This window comes from Dermacentor variabilis, chromosome 7, assembly GCF_050947875.1.
Source record: "Dermacentor variabilis isolate Ectoservices chromosome 7, ASM5094787v1, whole genome shotgun sequence".
In the NCBI taxonomy this organism is placed as follows: Eukaryota; Metazoa; Arthropoda; class Arachnida; order Ixodida; family Ixodidae; genus Dermacentor; species Dermacentor variabilis.
This window is the reverse complement of record NC_134574.1, coordinates 56,389,335-56,408,563: the sequence shown is the minus strand read 5'-3', so window position 1 is coordinate 56,408,563 and position 19,229 is coordinate 56,389,335. Positions and strand designations below refer to the sequence as shown.

Below are 19,229 nucleotides of genomic sequence, written 5' to 3'. Positions count from 1 at the left end.
CGTATAGTCACCCCGGATGGCATCCGGGAACGGGCCGTCAAGAACGTACGGAATCACTACGTCCCGTACATTGCCCTGTACATTTCAGCGATGAACATGCCTTCGAGACGTATCAGTGGGCGTCCCACAACACTTAGTAAAGAATATCGGCTCAGTTCACGCAGTATCGATGAAATCCGCTCGCTGCCTCTGAAGTAGCACGCTTTTCGACAATGCGGCCAGCGCGCGCCACCGTAGCAGACGACGCGGTTCAAGACTCCGCCCACGAGCGTCTGCGCCTGCGCGAGCTGCTGCCGCCGCCTGAGTCCTGACTCGAGCGCTCGCCGCATCGCGATGCAATGCGCTCCGAAGGCTCCGAGTTTTCTCCGAAGTATGAAACAGATTGTACATCGCTGTAAGGCGCGAGACAGCCTGCCGGACACAGCGGTCGCCAAATGAGGCGTCAGCGCCCGCTGCTTCACCAATTTCACCGCGGCGGCAGCCAGCGTCCGAGCGTAAACAAACTCGACCCCACTCCGCAATGCCGGCACGCCCAGGGACAAACGCATACAACGCGCGCTAAGAAACCTCCTCTATACTGCCTAGACAGAGTCATCTATTCAAGGGGCAAATGCCCCAAGATTTTCCATGTGATTTCTCTCTCACACGCCCGCTCTTATTGGCGCCTGCGCACAAACCTCGGGCGAACCCTCAAATGAACGTCTCGCGTCTCGGAGGCCACGTGTCGTAATTTCCGAAGTGAGCCTTCGAGAGTGAGAGCGGTCAAGGCCGGTTCGTAACAGGACGGAAGTCGTCGACCGTTTGGACCACTGACAAGGGAAACAAACACGTTCGCACTGGCGCCCGTGTCTGACGTCGAAATCCTGGATTGCGTCGCAGACGCGTGGCATCGCATGCGCGATTCGGAGCAACAGGCCTTCGGACAGCCGGCGCTAGTTGTGCCGTCGCGCTCTGTTGCTGGGGTGTTCGGTGCGCGGTTGCATAGTGATTGGTGTTTCGCGGTAGCTGTAGTAGGTGCAGCTGAAGCGACGACAGCGCAGCATCAGCGGAGACTTGGTGTAGTGCGACGCTACTTCTGCTCACACTGACATGGCTCAAGTCATGAACTACGGCGCTCTTAAAGCGGCCGACGACAGCCCATCGTATGGGGCCGCCGGGACCAAATGGGCACCGAAGAAAAGTGCTGCAGATTTGTCGCGGTTTACGGGGAGGGTCAAAGTGAAGATATGCGAAGCGACGGTGTTCGACGCAATTGACCTGCAAGCGGAGGACGTGATCTTCTCAAGGGACCAACAGGCAGACACGTTCTACGTCACCCTCAGCGTCGATGGCATGTTCATCAGCCGTTCGAACACCAAGCGCAAGACGACGAATTTAGTTTGGAACGAGTTTTTCACGGCTGATGTGCATGGCGCGAGGAATGTTGGTTTCACCGTCTTTCACGTGGCGACGCACAACTCTGACGACTTGCCGGTTGCCAAGGGCAGCGTTACCTTCGACGAGCTGGTCGAATCGATACAAAACAAGCGATCGGGCGGATACGAGAACGATGTTTGGGTGAGCGCCCTTCACACGTGCTTCTATATTTCCGATGTTTGGGGCCGTGTCGTAATCCTATAGATGGATCAGTTTCGGGAATGGCGTCTGTGCGTATATTACTAAATTGCGCATCCATTCACCGAGCTCAAGTCAGGTGCGTCACGCAAAAATTTTAAGTATTCCCGAAAGTGATCGACGAAGAATATGTGGGCTGTCACTTTCTCCAGCTAACTACAAAAAACAAAAAGTAATTTTTGTTTTGCCTCAGTCAAAAAGTCGACAAGTTGGAAACACGATTTAAATGTTCCTTTTAGCCAATTTTTATTGCAACAACTCGAATACCCCAAAAGAGAGTGTGGAGCGTTATCTGCATACTTAGACTTTTTACACATGCCTATCCTTACAACTTACGACATTATAGTTTTGTATCTCACATATGATTGTGCGTGTGTGTGTGTGTGTGTGTGTGTGTGTGTGTGTGTGTGTGTGTTGTGTGTGTGTTATAGTGCTTATTTCAAGCCAGCACAAAGGATCCCCAAAATTATTAGACTGGGAGATTTGTAACTTCAAAAATAGTTTTTCTTCAGCACAGACACGGGCTGTCCATCGGGCCCGCGACGCGGCCGAGCGGCTACGCCTTTCGTTCCCGACGTGGGAGCGGCCCGCTTCGGGCTAGGAATCTAGCGCGACCTGAAGGACCTGAATAAAATTTTTCGTACCATACCGTACCCCTTGTGAAGTATTTTTTCATCGCGCGCCATAGATCCATCAGACTATTAAAAATATGTGCACCCTTTGGAGCTTATCTCGTCCCACAATGAACATGCATGGTCATCTGTCTTGTCCGCATTTCCTTTCTTTAGCGCTGCGAGCCCGGTACTTCCAAGCCACGAACTTCTTGCGCATTATCAGCGTGACACGGCGTTCGCGACAGGAATGTAGCGAGCGCCGAGTTTTCAAGAAAGGAAGCGCGGGCAAGACAGACGACGATTATCGTTGTGAGACAAGATAAGCCCAAAAGGGTGTAAAATTTTTGGAAGAGTCTGATGGATCTACACTCTAAATAAATGTACACCCTTTGGGGTGTATATCTGCCGCACAACAATAATCGTCGGCTGTCTAGCTGCCTGCATTTACTTTCTAGAAAACGCTGCGCTCGTTACTTTCCTGTCGAAAATGCTCTGTCATGCTGATGACACATACGCCGTTCGTGGCTTGGAAGTACCAGGCTCGCAGCATTAAAGAAAGGAAATGCGGGCAAGGCGGATGACGATTATTGTTGTGTGAGAAATATACACCCCAAAGAGTGGAACTGTTTTTTTAGAGTGAATAATTGTCATCTGTCTTGTCCGCATTTCCTTTCTTCAAAGCTGTGGACCGGCCGGTACTTCCAAGGCACGAACGGCATGCGCGTTATCAGCATGAGAGAGCATTCTCGACAGGAAAGTAGCGAGCGCAGCGTTTTCAAGAAAGGAAACGCAAGCAAGACAGATGACGATTATCGTTGTGTGGCAAATATACACCCCAAAGGGTGTACACTTCTAAAAGTGTATGGCGTGCGATGAGAAGTACTTCAGAAGGAGTGCTGAAGAAAAAATATTTTAAAGTGTACGAATCTCCCAGCATAATAATTTCGGGGATCCTTTGCGATGGCTAAGCACTATGCAAGCTATATATATTGAAGCCTTCATATTTCGATATGGTAAAGGGGAAGGGTATGCGTTGCAGACCATCTGCCCCTTATACTTCTTCCGTGGGCATTGCAGTAGCACACTTTTAATCAGTTCTTTTGCATGTACGGTATGGTTGATGTTGTCGATGTTGCATACACTATATATTGTCTATATTGTCTAAATTTGACTACAGTATTCATTTGTATACTTATAATGAAAAACGTACGATGATTGACAGATTGACCTCAAGCCTGGAGGCAAACTACACGTTGTCATCAACCTCGTACCAGGTAAGTCTCGTAAACCATGCAACCAAGTTGTAATGTTGCATTTTTCTTTCCTGGAGTGTTTATTTACTGCCATTGGTGAGCTGCACAGAGAATCTAATTACTTTCATGAGAGCTGTTATTTAGGCAAGTTTGTACAGATAACATGCGGGGAAAAACAGCGCAACTTATTACGCGTATGGAAAACGGAATAGGCGCACCAGTGCTGAACTCACAACTAACATTTTATTGAAAACGTGGCAAAATATATTACCGTCTCCGTCTGCGTAATATGCAGCTTTTTTTTCGCCAGAGTATCTAAGAATGCAGATGCAGCCGAACTTCGATTTAGGAGTGCTTGGTCTAACAGTCTTCTAGTAAAAAAAAAAAATCACGCGAGATGAAGTTTATATTTGTCCATTAGGCGACAGAATTTACTTCGGTACTCTAGGGCAGTTGTCCGTTTCGTTCTTCGTACTTCCACGTTGTTTCATTCGTTACTGAAGAAGTGGCAACGGAAAGGCTACATTATGTAGTGTTAATGTATACTATATGACTATAATGTGTGGCCCATTTATAGCCAAGCAATTAAAAAAAAAAAGTCGCAGTTGCGTCCGAAAGACGAAGCATCGATTGCAATAGCAAATTTATCAGGCAGCTACACTCTAACAAAAGTTTACACCCTTTGGGGTGTACATCTGCCACACAACAACAATCGTCATCTGCCTTGCTTGCGTTTCCTTTCTTGAAAACGCCGCGCCCGCTATTTTCCTGTCGGCAATGCTATGTCATGCTGATAACGTGCATACCGTTCGTTACTGGGAAGTTCGTTATCCATCGCTCTGTTCGTTAGCTTGGTTACGCCGACGCTGACCGCAGAAACGGGCGCCTAACACCTGCGCTCTAAAAAATTTGGAAGACGCTTAAGCTTCGCCTTTAGGAGTAGAACGCGATAGCATTCAAAGATCCCCGACTGCTCACGCTTCCCGGCAACTGCAGCTTATGTGACCGTAATGTTTACCGGGAAACGCTAGCAGCAAACGCTGTGTACGGAGGCGCGCTTTCTGGTCCGTCGCCTTGTCCGTCGTACATGTTAGTCCGCATCTTCGTAGCGCTCTTTTCTTCAAGTATGCAAAACCAACTCGCCCACATTAAACTTCTGCTGCTTTCTGGTAGAAACGCGGCCTGTTGCGTGGGCCGTGATGCGGCGAAGGTTAGCGCCATCTGGAGGTGTGGCAAGAACCGGGCGCGCCGCTCCGTAGCGTCCGAGATTTGCGCGCGTCCGCGCGCGCAATTTTTCGACGCTGTGGCTGGTATGTGATTGGGAGAAACGCTGGAAAAGGGGTTTGAGTTTCCATGTAACGGAATTGGGTTTTGTCCTATATTCAAATTACAAATCTACGCTATCATGTGTGTACATTGTGTGTAAGTCATACTTTACGATTTTTCTTACGTATCTTACTTTCAGAAATTCAATTTTCAGTAACTTATTTGTGCTACACAAAGGGTCTGCGTATCTCTGGTTGGGGTTGCATGGTTTGGAATGATTTTTGCCAAAATGACGGTCAGTGCTGGACCAGGGATGCCAACACCGGATTTTCTGCAGCACGGGGCCCTTAATGCCATTAAAAACTTGGACTCCAATCCATGCTGTGAAGATGGTAGGACAGTGAAGCTGTAAACGAAACCTAGAATGATTACCGATTGCGATGTGGCTTGAAATTATTCACATGGCGACATTCGCTTGCACCTTACCTAATTATTAGACAAACACCTTTCAATGGCCTGCAACTCTGCTTGCGCAGCTGCTTCGTGCACCTCCAGAGTGGACTGAAGATAAGCAAAATGCACTTAACTGGAACTACGGTTGCTCACACACGGAGCAGCTAAATCCAAATATTGTGTTGGGAAATTTCTTCTTAAATTTAGAATGTGCACCCTTCAAACGATTGATTGCGTCATACCTTTGTCGCTTGGCTGCATTTTCGGCTTCATGACATTCATCATCATCCGCCTGCACTTGGTACTTGCACTGAGCGTCCTGGACACAATGTTCATTGGTGGCATGAGTACGACTCTGTTATTCACATTGTCGCCTCTGTTCTGTTTGCCACTCCTCTTAGCATGCGGCTCTTCAAGAGTCCTCACTATACGTGGCCTTCCCATAGCACTGTCACAAGACAAATGCAGTGGCTTACTAGGCAGACCTTCTTTATTTATTTGTAATGTAGCGATGTCAGATGCTATGTTACGAACTGTGCTGACACAAACATGCACTTTAGTTTATATTTTATATGGGTATTGACGTTATGCCCCCTGTTACAAGCAGATGTTATCAGTCATTATGTGCTTCCCACTGTTAATGACTGCCTTATCATCCGTCATGTTGACACAAAACGTGTTTTATAATTTTCTTTATCAAAACAACCTGTGTAGTATGCACTGTATGTGTGATTCAAAAGGAGATACTCACTTTTTGCTTCCATTTAGCCTATGATTGCACTATCTCCCGGATCAGCCCAGGAAAGATGTTATTTTTGCCCACATACCCGACAATGTATTGAGGGCTAGAGGTGTACAGCTTCTCTGTAAAAACAATGTTCAAGATGCAACCAAACCCGCCGTGGTTGCTCATTGGCTATGGTGTTGGTCTGCTGAGTATGAGGTAGCGGGATCGAATCCCAGCCATGACGGCCATATTTCGATGGGGGCGAAATGCGGAGACACCTGTGTACTTAGATTTAGGTGCACGTTAAAGAACACCAGGTGCTCGAAATTTCCAGAGTCCTCCACTACGGCATGCCTCATAATCAGAAAGGGGTTTTTGCATGTAAAACTCCATAATTTAATTTAATATGCGACCAAAACACGTAGGGTACTTGGTTGTCAGAGATCTCGCAACTGAATGCCATAGGTATTAAGATTGTATCTGTCACCATAGTTTTAAAATTTTTTTAACAACTAGGCTAATGGTCGTTGTGACACCATAGCCATATGCAGAAGTTTTATTGGCCACACCACCTGCCTGCACTTCAGAAAGAACAGATTGTAAACAAGCATCTCTATTATAAGCACACGAACACATGGTGCTTCTAGGCTTTGTCAGGCAAAGGGCGCTGAGAACATATCGTGTTTTAAGCCACATGAGTGTACTGCTATGTACATATTACTTTTTCTAAGGTGTCATTCCGGTCATTGTCAAATAATGCCATATTATCTAATTTTGTAGTAGCACCATATCGAGCCAATGGGGGTAGGGGGGTTACTGGCTATTGCAGACCACATATTAGCTCATTCCAAGAAGCAAGATGTTCTTCACTCCCCCGCATGAATACAGAACCACACGTTGTCTCTTCATCCTCAACTTAGGGATGCATCTCAGCCTCACTGCCACCACATCTTGTTTCACCTTTGCACGGACTCTGTGAGGAGGGTCTGTGCCAAGGCAAGCTGTGACAAAAAAGCAAAAAGAGCAAAATGTGTCGCTGTGCGACCACTAAACAGCAACTCATGAGCAAACATTTTTAACCATCTGTGCTCAATGTCTGCCAGAATGCAGTGCAGTGAAAGTGCGTTTCTCAAGCAAATTGTCATGGTAGGAAACATCAGAGGGCTTTTTGAAGATCAGCGAATTGAACTTAATATGTAAAGGAACCTGGGTGTCATTCTCTGTCTTTTTCCCTTTCTCTGGATCTTCGGGCCGAATATTTTCTTGTCAGGAAGGTTTTTTTTTTCTTTTTCTTTTCTTTTTCAAGAAAGCACCAGCAAGCTTTACAGTCAAGCACCTCTACAGTGAAATGAGCTGTATCACAAAGAAACAATTAGATCTCTCTTGTGAGCTGTGTGGTGCACGACCTTTGCAACAAATTGGCCTGTTTAACGAATGATTTTGGATGCCCCAAGGACTTTGTCATAAAGGCGTTCCACTGTAAAGTAAGGAGACGCCCATATGAATCGCAATCCTGGGATGAAATTACGATTTGAAATGAACAATATTTCAGTGCATTGTTAGACGATGAAGTTACACTCTAAATAGCTCAACACCATGGAAATTTGGGGCAAATATCACACAATTGTGAACAAACTGTGGCACAAAATTACTCTATCTGATATGCAGTCTTGGCACATACAGTTATTTGCAAAGCGATGAGAGGTGCACCGTGACCTATAGCCATGTGCACTTTTAGACTTTATCTTAGAAGTAATATAACGCGCCCTTTAAGTGAAACAGAAACGACCGATGCTTAATTGTGACGTGCATATTCACAAAGTTTGTCCCATGCCTTCAGTACTTCGTTTCTGTGTCTTTTAGTTAGTTCCACATAGTAGTCTCGCTCTTTGCTTGCACATCCTAACGCTTTGTTTCTCACGTGGTAACACCCCTCACAATGCATTTACACGAACCCCATATCAAAGAAAAAATATATTATCTGTGATGTTATTGTGACTCTCCCTTCTTTTCATTTTTGCTTGGTCAGTGGCCTATCGGCTGATTACTGTACAAGACCATGAACGGCTTCATTGTTGCTCAGCTTCCTACTTTATCAAAATAAGTCTGTTGCATCATCATCAGCATTATTATTATCATTGTTTCTGACTTTCCATACGTTTGTACCATGCTTAAGCATCGGTAACTCTCAATTAGTGGATACTTGCCTAGGTGCTATGGGCAGCATATCTGCCATGTCCATCAAGTCTTGCCTTACGTGCAGATGAGAATGTGGTGGAGGAGTGCCAACATGAGTCCAAAGAGCGACACGCCCTTATCCAACGCCAGAACCCTGCTCGAGGAAAGGTTCACGAGATCAATGGCCACAAGTTTGTGGCCACACTTCTGCGGCAGCCCAGCTTCTGCTCCCGTTGCCATGGTTTCATATGGTGAGAGGCTTGTCATGTAACTGAAATTTGAAGACTCCAAGTTGTTACGGGCCCCGAACATTCTTCTGCACAGTTTCTTTGAAATATTTCCGTAAAGGTATACCCGTTACCCAATTTAGGCATACCTGTGCTTAACATATTTTGGTGTTACAGCTGGAATTTGCTTAGAATTAAAATCACTTGCCTTGTCAGCTTCCACCATTTTACTTTGTTTGCGTATGAATATGTATCTGTTTTTAGCATGATTCTTGTGAACAAACTGACCTGATTTTAAATATGCCTGGACACGACTATAAAAGTGGTCACTGTACACACGCATGACTTCAGTTGCCTGTGACACCTATATTTATAGGTTATGTCTCTCATTGCAGTGAGCTTGCCCTATTGTTTTTCTTGCGCTTCAAAAAAAAGAAAGAAAAATAGTCTTGGTAAGGCAAATGTACTGAGACTTGCATTTGCTCAAACAAGAAAAAAAAGAAAATGTGCTCATTCGAGAGATAGTGATCTAAGACTTCCTACTGCATCAAGGCATCATTACTTACAGGTTTTGTGTCAGCCTGGCACATTATTTTCTTCTTGTTACTCGCAGCAAAGCTTTATGCATCTCATAATACCTTACTGAAGAGTTTTTTGACGCTAAGATGCTGATGTTGCAATAATAACTGTAATATACATTGTGCCATTTTTTCCTGTTCGATTTTCCAGGGGCATTGGAAAGCAAGGCTACCAGTGCAAAGGTAACTAGCCTCATCGTACTTGAAAAACCATTACGTTTCTTTTCTCATGCCTTTAAAGAAAGTCTGACATGACTATGTTGACTTGCCATTTTTATTTACCTTAAGGTTATCCTCATTCTTAAACCCATAGGAAAAATATAGCAAGCCTTAGAGCTTCCTAAATATTTTATGTTAATATTTTTTTTTACAAACAACTCTGAATTTTGCTTCCCTGAAGGTGTACGTGTCGTGCCTGAGAGCAGAACATTTTAACGTTTTGGCACTCGCTGTGGCTCACTTGGTCGTCTGCTATGCTGATATGGCTGCTACATCAGGCTTGCAACGTGTAGCATCATAGCAAATGACTGAGAGAGGCAGAGTTAGCGCCAGAATGTCGTAATGTTCTGGTCCCATGTGACCACATTCTGCGTCACGACATGTGCACCTCTGGGGAAGCGAACTTTAGAGTGATCTTTGAAAGGCTGTTACAGTAGCTTCTTGAGGGCACTGTTAGGCTTGACATTGTTTTACTTTGGTTTTGAGATCAAGGACCTTCACCCAGAGTAAAATATGGAAAGTCGGAACTGCCATGTTGTATTCATTTAGCTGCAGTGCAAATGTAACGCACAGGAACACAGTTCTTGTTCGGCTCGGTTGTCTTTCTGTGCTCCTATCATTTTATTATTTTTTGCTCACACAATCAAGTACTGCAGCTACATGATTACATAGTCTCTGCCGTTTACTTGCTTCAGAGTAATAGGTGCAACTATATATAGCTACCAACAAACAAAATCTGTGCTTAAGTAAAATTTATGTATTTGGGTAGTAACACATCATTTTATGTATTTGCATATTTCAGTGGAATAAACTTAGGTCAATTTTCAGAAGCCCTTAAAAATAAAAGTGACTTTCGCAAAAGGATAGTGGTTACATTCATATAAAGATGGGCAAGCACATACAAAACAAAGCATCACCTTTCTAGACATTCTTGTCCCATATTTCCTTTTCTTTTTCAGGTTTCATAGTGAGAGGGGCCATAGTTGTGCTGTTGCTGAAGTTAATAGATATCATGGGACTCACTGCTTTCTACAATATCAATTGTGGATATAGGAAACACAGAATAAAGGGAGCAAAAGAAAATGAAAAATATGCAAGTTGGCAGAGGCCATCCAAAAGGGCCCAATGTTTTCCTAATTTTTAGGAGGAGGTGATAAAATATGCGCTGAGAAAGAGGAATGCAAACCATCATTTCGTTTTGGTTCCTATGCAGCCTGCACGTGTGTAGTTCACAAGAGATGTCACATGCTAGTGATCACCAGATGTGCAAATACAAGGGAAATCATCGATAACGAGGTGAGCATGTATACGAAGGCTGTACTGTGGCACTGAAAAGCTTTGCTTCTTCTTTCACTGATTTAAGTGTTAGCACACATGATCCAGTGGTTTGTCATGTTGAGTCATCTGCCAGCTACCTCCTAATGGTGCAAATGAATGAATGAGGGCGTGACACCGTCTAACAATCGAATTACAAAGCGGGGATATTAACCGTGTTCACTTCCCCCCCATATTAGTTCAGATAATAAACACACAAGCTCAAAGGTCTTTGCAGTCAATGGAGTTTACAGATTAAAAAGCACTTGAGACAGAGAAGCAATGGCTAAGGAAGCCTTACATTGTATTAAATATTTCTGCTAGAATTATCTTTGTAAGCTACACAGGGGCATCGCTAAAAAACGGTGAGGGTGCCCCCCTCCCCCTATATTTTCTCTTGCCCCTCTCCCCCACCTGCCACCATGCAAGGGACTGTCCTGATGCGCCCCCCTAAAACATAGAGGATCATTTTTTGCCCCAGAATAGAAATAGTATCTTGGTGCAGCTCCTGCAGCCAGATGAGTTTCTTGCCAATTGCAGGTAGCAGGTAAAACGTGCTGCAAAATTCCTACAGTATATCTTTATTGCAATATTCTGGAACTTAATTTCACCATGACCAGCTGTTTTGGAAAGTTATTCATAGGGCTGCCTTCTTCATGGTGTTATGTTCAATCAATTCGTATTCCTTCCAAAGGAATATGACGAACATACTATGGTGTTAAAAAGTGCCATGATCATTTGCGCCACATGCCTGACAATGTGCAGAGCGGTGCTTTCAAACAACAGCATACGAGCTGACTCATTTGGACTACAACACATGATGTACATGGTGCTCTAGTTTAAAGGGAACATGCATTATCAATATGCAAACAGTAATTACTTCAGAAGCATGAGTTGCAACCTGTATGATATAACAGGCAAAGTATAAGCACAACAGAGGAAAGAATGTATGAGCCAGCCATTTATAAAAATGCAATGCCCATTGGACAAGACTAAAATGGTGTCTACATGTTGCAGTTGGCTACTGGAAGCCATCTCATCATAAACAACCCGCACCAGTTTTCTGTGCGAAGCTTCAGACAGCCAACCTTCTGCGACCACTGTGGGACGTTGCTAGCTGGCCTGACTGAGCAAGGAGTTCACTGCAAAGGTAGCGTGTGTTATATACAGCTGCATGCATTTAGTCTCTTTGTTTATCATTTGTATATATTTTATTATTGCAGAAAACATACCATAGATATGGCTTTGTCTCAGCACAATTAGCAAGAGCACTGAGCTAACGCAACATGTTTAGTGAATGAAAATGGTACTGTTACACCTAGGATAACAGTATCAGGACCAGTGACCTAGCCATATTGTCTTCATAGGAAAATGCATTCCCTTTCTTGGTGTTGCAGTTGCTCCTACCTTCATTGTTGTACCTCAACCGATAGATTGTGACACTACTCTGTACAACGCACACCATGCCATACATATCATACAATGCAATGTGAGAACCTTCCGGGACATAACCTGCTTGAGAAAATGCCTCACAACTGAGCTAAATTGGGAAACCATCCCCATGGTCAGGGTACAAACATGCTACAAGGGGAGGGAGTCTCACTAGTGCATACAAGCTGTGCACCCCTATACAGATCCTTGCAGATGCGCTGATGGTCTCCTGCAGACATGGCTGTGGCAGTTTTCAGTACGTGCTGTGAAAAAATTTTTTTCGAGCACATTGCGCGAAAGGTGCTAATTGTGTGCAAGGTGTCAGAATGGGAACAAGAAAAACAATTATTTGATATTGAGACCCTCGAGTTTAGATACATTTAGTGTATTGAAAGTTCATCTTCGTAAAGCACTGCCATGTTGCCCAGTTTGTAAACATGGGTGTAGCTGAAATTGAGCAATGGAGCTTATCTTGGATCTTGTCTGTAGTGGGATCTGCCCAGTGGAAATTCAGATAGGCCTGCTAGTTTTGGCTTCCTCTTCATTCATTATATCCTCACCTTGTCATTTTAATGCATCATGGTGAAATCACTATATGGCAAGCTGCAGATGAGTTTGTTTCTTTTCTATGCAGCGTGCCGTATGAATGTGCACAAACGATGCCAGAAGAACGTTGCCAACAGCTGTGGCATCGACGCAGCAGTCTTTAGTCACACAGGATCCTCTGACAGCACATGCAGCAAACGAGATTAAAAGAAGGTGAAAAAGCTAACACCCTTTTATTTTTGTTCTCCTCTGCCATTGAGTTAGTAGTTGGAGAGTTCAGCGCCACCAGTGGCACTCGTGCCTGATCCAGGTGGCCATTATCCCTTGAATAAGAGACATGAGGCAGAACAGAAATGCTGCAGAAAGTGTGTGTCGCCCTGGAAAGAAAAATGGCCAGTACAACTGTGAAACTTTTAAAGGAGAGTAATGGTAGTGTAGTAGGTTTTTGAGGTTAGATGCGTTATGATGAAACTAGTTTTTGATGACCATAGCATACATGTCCACCTATGCAGACACTGTTATCTAGACCATTTTGTCATTGTAAACGATAAAAGATGCCTTTGAAGTCTGTGACATTTAAGATGCTGTAAGATGTTTAAAGTGTGCAGTGTGCACGTAGGAAAAAACCAGACAGTGTTAACCTTGTGTGGGTTCACTCAAACAAAGCACGTTTTGCCTCAGCAAACATGAGAAAATAGGCTTTTCATTAATTTGTACATGCTGCTGGGCATATCCAGCCACGACATTTGAGGGAACAATTTTTTTTTTGTTATCATATCAGACTAATCAGCCATAAAAACAGACTTCAAAACCTATTTTCTCATGGAGATTTTCTCAATTCAGCAGCATAATGAAAAAAGGTGGTACATATATATGAAAGTTAAGAAATTATACATTTTTATTATTTTGGTACCACGCATATAAGTCCAGCAGAGCAGACATGCAATTAAGTTATGCTAATATACCACATAACCTCTTGGAAGGATGGCAGGCCAAGCATACTCACATCCATTCTTACTTTACATCATAAGTTGCCTTACATTCTTAGGGACAGCGCTGGCAACACTGGTGATTTCTAAAGAATCACTCAACCAACGGATATCCTTGTTTGCAAAAGAATGTAGAAGGCTCATTGTAGACATCGTAGGCACTTTCTGGAGTTTTTTTTTTATTGTGCAAGCTGGCAACCATTTTTCAGCACGAGAGTTCTCTATTGCACACAGTAAAAATCGCTGATAGCTTTCACTTATATCTGCAGCATGGTCGAAAAATCTTGACAAAGCATTTATACCAGTCTTTCATTTGTACAAACTTCATCCTAAATCAGTCCTGTGGTCCTAGACTAGCTATTCAATCCCACTCACAAGAACCATGACTCATATAGCACCCTTGTGAAGATGTGAGGGAAATTTTCATCCTAATTTTTACAGTGCTCTTAACAGATGCCAAAAACTATAGCATTATGTTTCCTTAATTGCATGGACTGATTGTTCTGCTAATTACCTGTGGTTTTGTTTTTCTGCACATTCATCATTTCGGGCTCTTTTAAATATTATAATGTTCTAAAATCCTTTTACCTCACTTACTTTCCTCAATAAGCATTTCTAATGCTTGAAGAAGCAGGGCTTTTTTTCATTTTTCACGCATTAAATCAGCATGCAAGACAATGGCAACAGAAAGAGAAAGATGCAGGACAAGTGATGACCCTCTCTTCGTGTTGCTGTAGTCTTCCATGATGATCTAAAGTATGCATACTTTCCAACTAGCTCAAATTTCTGTCTTGCAGCTTTTTATCTGCAAATATTGCAGTTTTTGTTGTTATTCAAGAAATGTTTGTGTTATCTGTTCTTTTTTTCTTTACGCTTTGCTTCAACCCTTGCCTGCCCAGATCTTGTAGGCTGGAACAGCACTTGATCAATACAAGCAACAAGGTATGCACGTATTAATTTCTTTCTCTACTTGTACTTTTTTCTGTCTTTGATGCTCTTACAAATGTCATTGCACGCAGCATTCTATGCAGTGCCTACTTGAAAGATCGCATGAATATCAGAGGAACAATGCCTTTCCTGGCGACTATCATATTTTATTTATTGTAATTTGGTTGTAATCACACAGACATTTGCACACTACATGCTTGTGCAGCCTAACACAAGGAAAGTAGTGGCAAGTGAGCCATTGCAGCAATAACCAACTGGCTTTGACATTTTCTTCAATAGGCTGTACATGCATAGGACGTTATATTACCGCACCTGCACCATTGTTGGGACATAGCTAGAAATAAGATGCAAGTGAGACTTCATGGGCGGCACAAGCAAAAGGGGTTTATCAGTGAGGAAACATGCTGTCATTTACATTTGTTCATTTTTTCAGTGCCACCTCACCGTCACATGTGGGACCTGTTTTATGAGTGCAGTTGTGCGTCAATATTGTCCCCGTCACACGTCCTAGTAGAAGCCATTGACAGGATCATAACATTTGGTTTTTGACATTTACAGAGCTCTAAACGCTTGACGCTTACTTCAGTACATTGGAAATTTCTTATGTTCAATAGAAAAATCTGCTCAAGGTAAAAAATTGTAAGACTATTAGGGCCTAAACCAAAGGCATGCTCCGAAAGGTTACTGGAAATTTCTCTTTTTATTTGAATACAACACAACACAGACATACATGAATCAAGCAATAGCCATATTTGCTTGAACAGCAGAGTATGCGACAGTAGACACCTTACTGTTCCAGAGCAATTCTTCAATGACCTGGGCTACAGCTGTGTTGTTATATTGTCTTGCAGGTATTGAGCAGAGTGGAAAAGCAAGAGGCATGCACTAAGGAAGCGAAGAGGGCTCCACAATAAACATTATCAATTATTACGGCTTCCCATGTGAAAATATTCAACCAGTGCAGCTGGAACCTGCCCAAGAGGATGCTCAGTGCTGAGGGGATTCTGTTGATGAGTATGAGGTCACAGATTTGATTTTCAGTGGAGGAGGCCACATTTCATGAGGGATGAAATGCAAGAATTCATGCTGAGATTTCAGCGCCTTGTTAAAAGTGTTCAAAATTTATCCAGAGCCCTGTCCCCCTGCTACAAAGTATTCCATGCCCGAACTGTGCCTTTGGGTAAAAAAGCCTGAAGTTATTATGAGTAGTAATGTGCAACTTTTTTATTATCTGCTTCCCATCTGTCACCAATTATGACTGCGAGAAACTAGAGAAATCCTGTTGTGTATGCTGGAAATCAAATATCGGATACTGAAAAGCTCATCAGGTGGTCAGTTGTTTTCTCCTGATGTAAAATTGCTTCACAGGGATGGCGTAGCATATCTGACTAAACTTTGAGCATGTCGGCCAGTAGAAAGACAGATAATTTCAGTTTTGCACTAGTGGCTGTTATAGCTTTATTTTCAGACTTATGGTACTCAGTGAAGTGAATGTATTGAATGTGTACACTGTGTCTTTCACCCATTATTTTCCAGTTTGTGGTTATCTACAACATCAACCGCATGAAATTAAGAGGGAAATTTGATCTTACTAACTGATCCAAACAAGAACAGTTTGCTTAGTTTCTCACTAACCTCATGTGCTTTGCCACAAGCTTTCCTTCTGGCAGTAAATAGACTGAAACAGTGCAGCTTGTGTTATATATTGCTCCACCCTTTGTGACTCGGACACAGCTGGCATATTCAGAAAGTGTGTGCGTTGTGTGAATCCCATGCTCGGCGTCGACTTGATTGTGCTGCTCATAAATGCCCTGAAAGCATTGAACATGCCTCGTTTTTTTTTTTTGTGTGTTGAGAGCAATGTATGTGCCTTTCTACTTCAATCATATCAAGACTAGTTTAACCTCATAGCTGAAAATGAACTTTGGTAGCTATGGCAAAGTTTCGATGACTGTGCTGTGTTGTGCTTTTCATGTTCAGTAGAGAAGCTGCACACACGTTTGCATAACCTACAAATCTGTTCATGTGTAAGCTCATCATTTTGTGCATAAAGTCGATATTGTGATGACGTTGTAGGTTAGTTATTCAGAATTGAAGGAACATGCTATTTTCTCATAACTCAAGTGAATGCTTTTGCCAAGTGCAGAGAACACCAGAAGAATTCAACCGTGCAGAGAACACCAGAAGAATTCAACCAAATGCTTTCTTTAGTCTTCAGCCTTCGTAGTAAGGAGTTTCATGTTTGGCATGCCATATATACCTTGTATTACAGAGAATAACCGTTTATACCATGTCTGTTCTTTTGGAAGGTGCAAATATGGTTTTTGGCAATAGCCGCCCCATACTCAAAAGGTTCTCACCCTTTGCAAGATAAGATCATTTGGCAACTGTAATGGAGACAATCATATTGTCATGCATCTAAATGCACAGCTAACAAACAACTGTACAAACTGCTATGATAGTAGCATCTTTTACAACATCTTCAGCACTGTGTATTGCTCTGCAACTGAGATCTAAAGATCCGCACCTGTGTTGATTACTCCTGCAGTAATGGCAAGGTGTCGCCGATGTGCTGTATGTCATATAACATGTCACAGGCTATATAGAAGAGTACTCAAGCAGCACCCCATCATTGCGGGACTTTGATGATGCCTTTTAGAAAGTGAAAAAATTTTAAAACACGAAGACAGTGGAACAACTTAAAATGATGAAGGCATTTGTTGTCAGAATGGGTATACCGTTTTATTTCTGCGTTACAGAAATGTAATATGTGAATATAGAAGAGAGCCCATGCTGTTCTGTAGTCAAATATGTTGCCTTGATTTGTTCCATTGTTCCTCTCATATGTGACTTGCTTTTTTTTTCTTCGTCATTTGTCTGAATGTATATTTGGCCACTGAAAGGTTCACATTTATGCTGGCCACAAACAAACTGCTATTGGGTTGATAAGTGTAAGAATTTGCTTGCCTTCAATAAATATGTCTGTTACCACTGCTATTTTTATTCATCACATTAAGGTCATAGGCAAAAAAATCCTTGTCAACCACATTGGCACCTGTTGTGGATCCACGCCACAGATGTGCAACGGATACAGCGTCTTTGGGGCCCCACCTACTGTTACATTAAATAAATTGGTGTACGAAGTCCAGGACACTTGTGACACCCATTTTTTTTCATTTTGTTTTTCACGGTAACAAGCTCTGCCATGCAGGAAGGGCGCACCATGCTACGAACAGTTGTTAAAATTGCACCGATTGTTCATTGTCAGTTGCATAGTCTGTATGCACGCACATAGGTAATACATGCATCGTATGACCAGTGTTTATAAAAGGCTAGAACGTATCAACGAATGGGTTTCTTTATTTTCTACAAGAACGACATGCACGGCCTGGAAACAGCGAGAGGGAAGCGCTCGCCCGTTGGGGCAAGCACCCCAGTGTCCTGACGAACGCAAATAAAAAAAAAGAATAAAAGAAGAAAACGGCACTTGTAACAACTGCTGGTGCGACTTAAAATCGCTTGGAAAGTACTCATATAGACCAAGATAAACAATATGACTAGTCATGTGTTGAAGCTCACAGAATCAGACCACCTCTCTTCTGCTGCTCAGGAACCATATCATTCATCAACGGACTTTACCGATTAATGCGTACAACATATTTCCAACTAGTCCAAACAGTCCGACATGCTCCCGGCATGTCCGACGACTTTGGAAGGTTTTGATGCAGAAACATTTCATACTTTAGGCACTAAATACATGCGCATAAATATAATGCGATATATTGTTGATGATAATGGTGAGGCTGCACCAGCCGACTAGTGCAGTGCTATCTGTCGCAGAAGCACAAATGGGGCGCGGATGAAAAATGGGTACCTTGTAAGAAGGCGTAGCCGGTGGCTTTTGTGGGGTTTCAAACTTGCTCTTGGGACAAAGGAACGACGACACAGTAGTGCAGACAATCACAAGCGCATTGCGCCTTTTATACAGCAATCTAGACAGACGAATTATTACTAGTAGAACATGCCGGTGGGCGCGTGACGAATCGCGGAAGTCCGACTCACCGCGACTGGATAGCGAGCGAATTTTTTCGCTCCTTTGCTGGACACCAAAGCCTAACTATTCGTGTTTACAGTCACACGAACAGTGGTGCGTTCGAACAATCGTGTTCGTTCATTCCGGTGTCCTGCTACTAAGCCTTTCGCAGGACAGTGCCGTAAACGGTCGGTGAGCGCGTGAAACTTCCGCGACACTTGCCGACTGCAATCCAAAGAAAGACGGGTGCCTACGTCCGAGTAACCCCGCCGTTAGGTGGCGCTAGTAGCGCAATACTCGCGCCATCTCTCGTACTAGTCCGTAACCGCACCAGCCAGCGCTTAGCTACGCGGAGAAGCCGGATTACCGGAGACGCGAGAGCCATGCGGGGAGACCATCAGGGGACGCGTGAGACACGGTGAGAGTCGAGCGTCCCTCCCCCCACTTTGAAACTGGTCACTGTCCAGCATGTTACTGCCGCGTGCAATGACAACACAATTTTTTTTTTTCGAAACTCGTGCGCTGACATCGTGCGCCTGAACTTTCACTGTTCGCGGTTTTACCCTGGCAAATGTTAGAAAACAACTTCCCCAGAATATGCGTAGATCAGCCACATTAGCGATGGAATGCAGGGTCTCAGCTCCTAGTAGCCATCGTCATCTTCCTCGGACACCCCCGTGACTACCAAAGCAATCAGACCGTTGGAAAAGAAAGTTCAAGCCTTACGTGAGTGCCTTCGCCCAACGTCACTGCGAAATCTACGTGAGTACGTTCCTTGGGCTGCTCTACTTCCACCGCGGCTTTCTTCCTAACGTCGCCCGCCTTTTTATGCCACTGAC

At 43.6% G+C, this 19,229-nt stretch overlaps 1 protein-coding gene across 1 annotated transcript; it reads left to right on the top strand.

The window, feature by feature from the left end:
- Window positions 1–459: 459 nt before the first annotated feature.
- Window positions 460–16,044, top strand: LOC142587460 (calcium-independent protein kinase C-like). Its single transcript, XM_075698498.1, has 9 exons — window positions 460–1,557; window positions 3,451–3,502; window positions 8,191–8,356; window positions 9,062–9,093; window positions 10,343–10,425; window positions 11,461–11,593; window positions 12,509–12,633; window positions 14,309–14,351; window positions 15,209–16,044. The coding sequence occupies exons 1-7, from the start codon at window positions 1,090–1,092 to the stop codon at window positions 12,625–12,627; spliced, it is 1,053 nt and encodes a 350-aa protein (XP_075554613.1). The 5' UTR covers window positions 460–1,089; the 3' UTR covers window positions 12,628–12,633; window positions 14,309–14,351; window positions 15,209–16,044.
- Window positions 16,045–19,229: the final 3,185 nt, after the last annotated feature.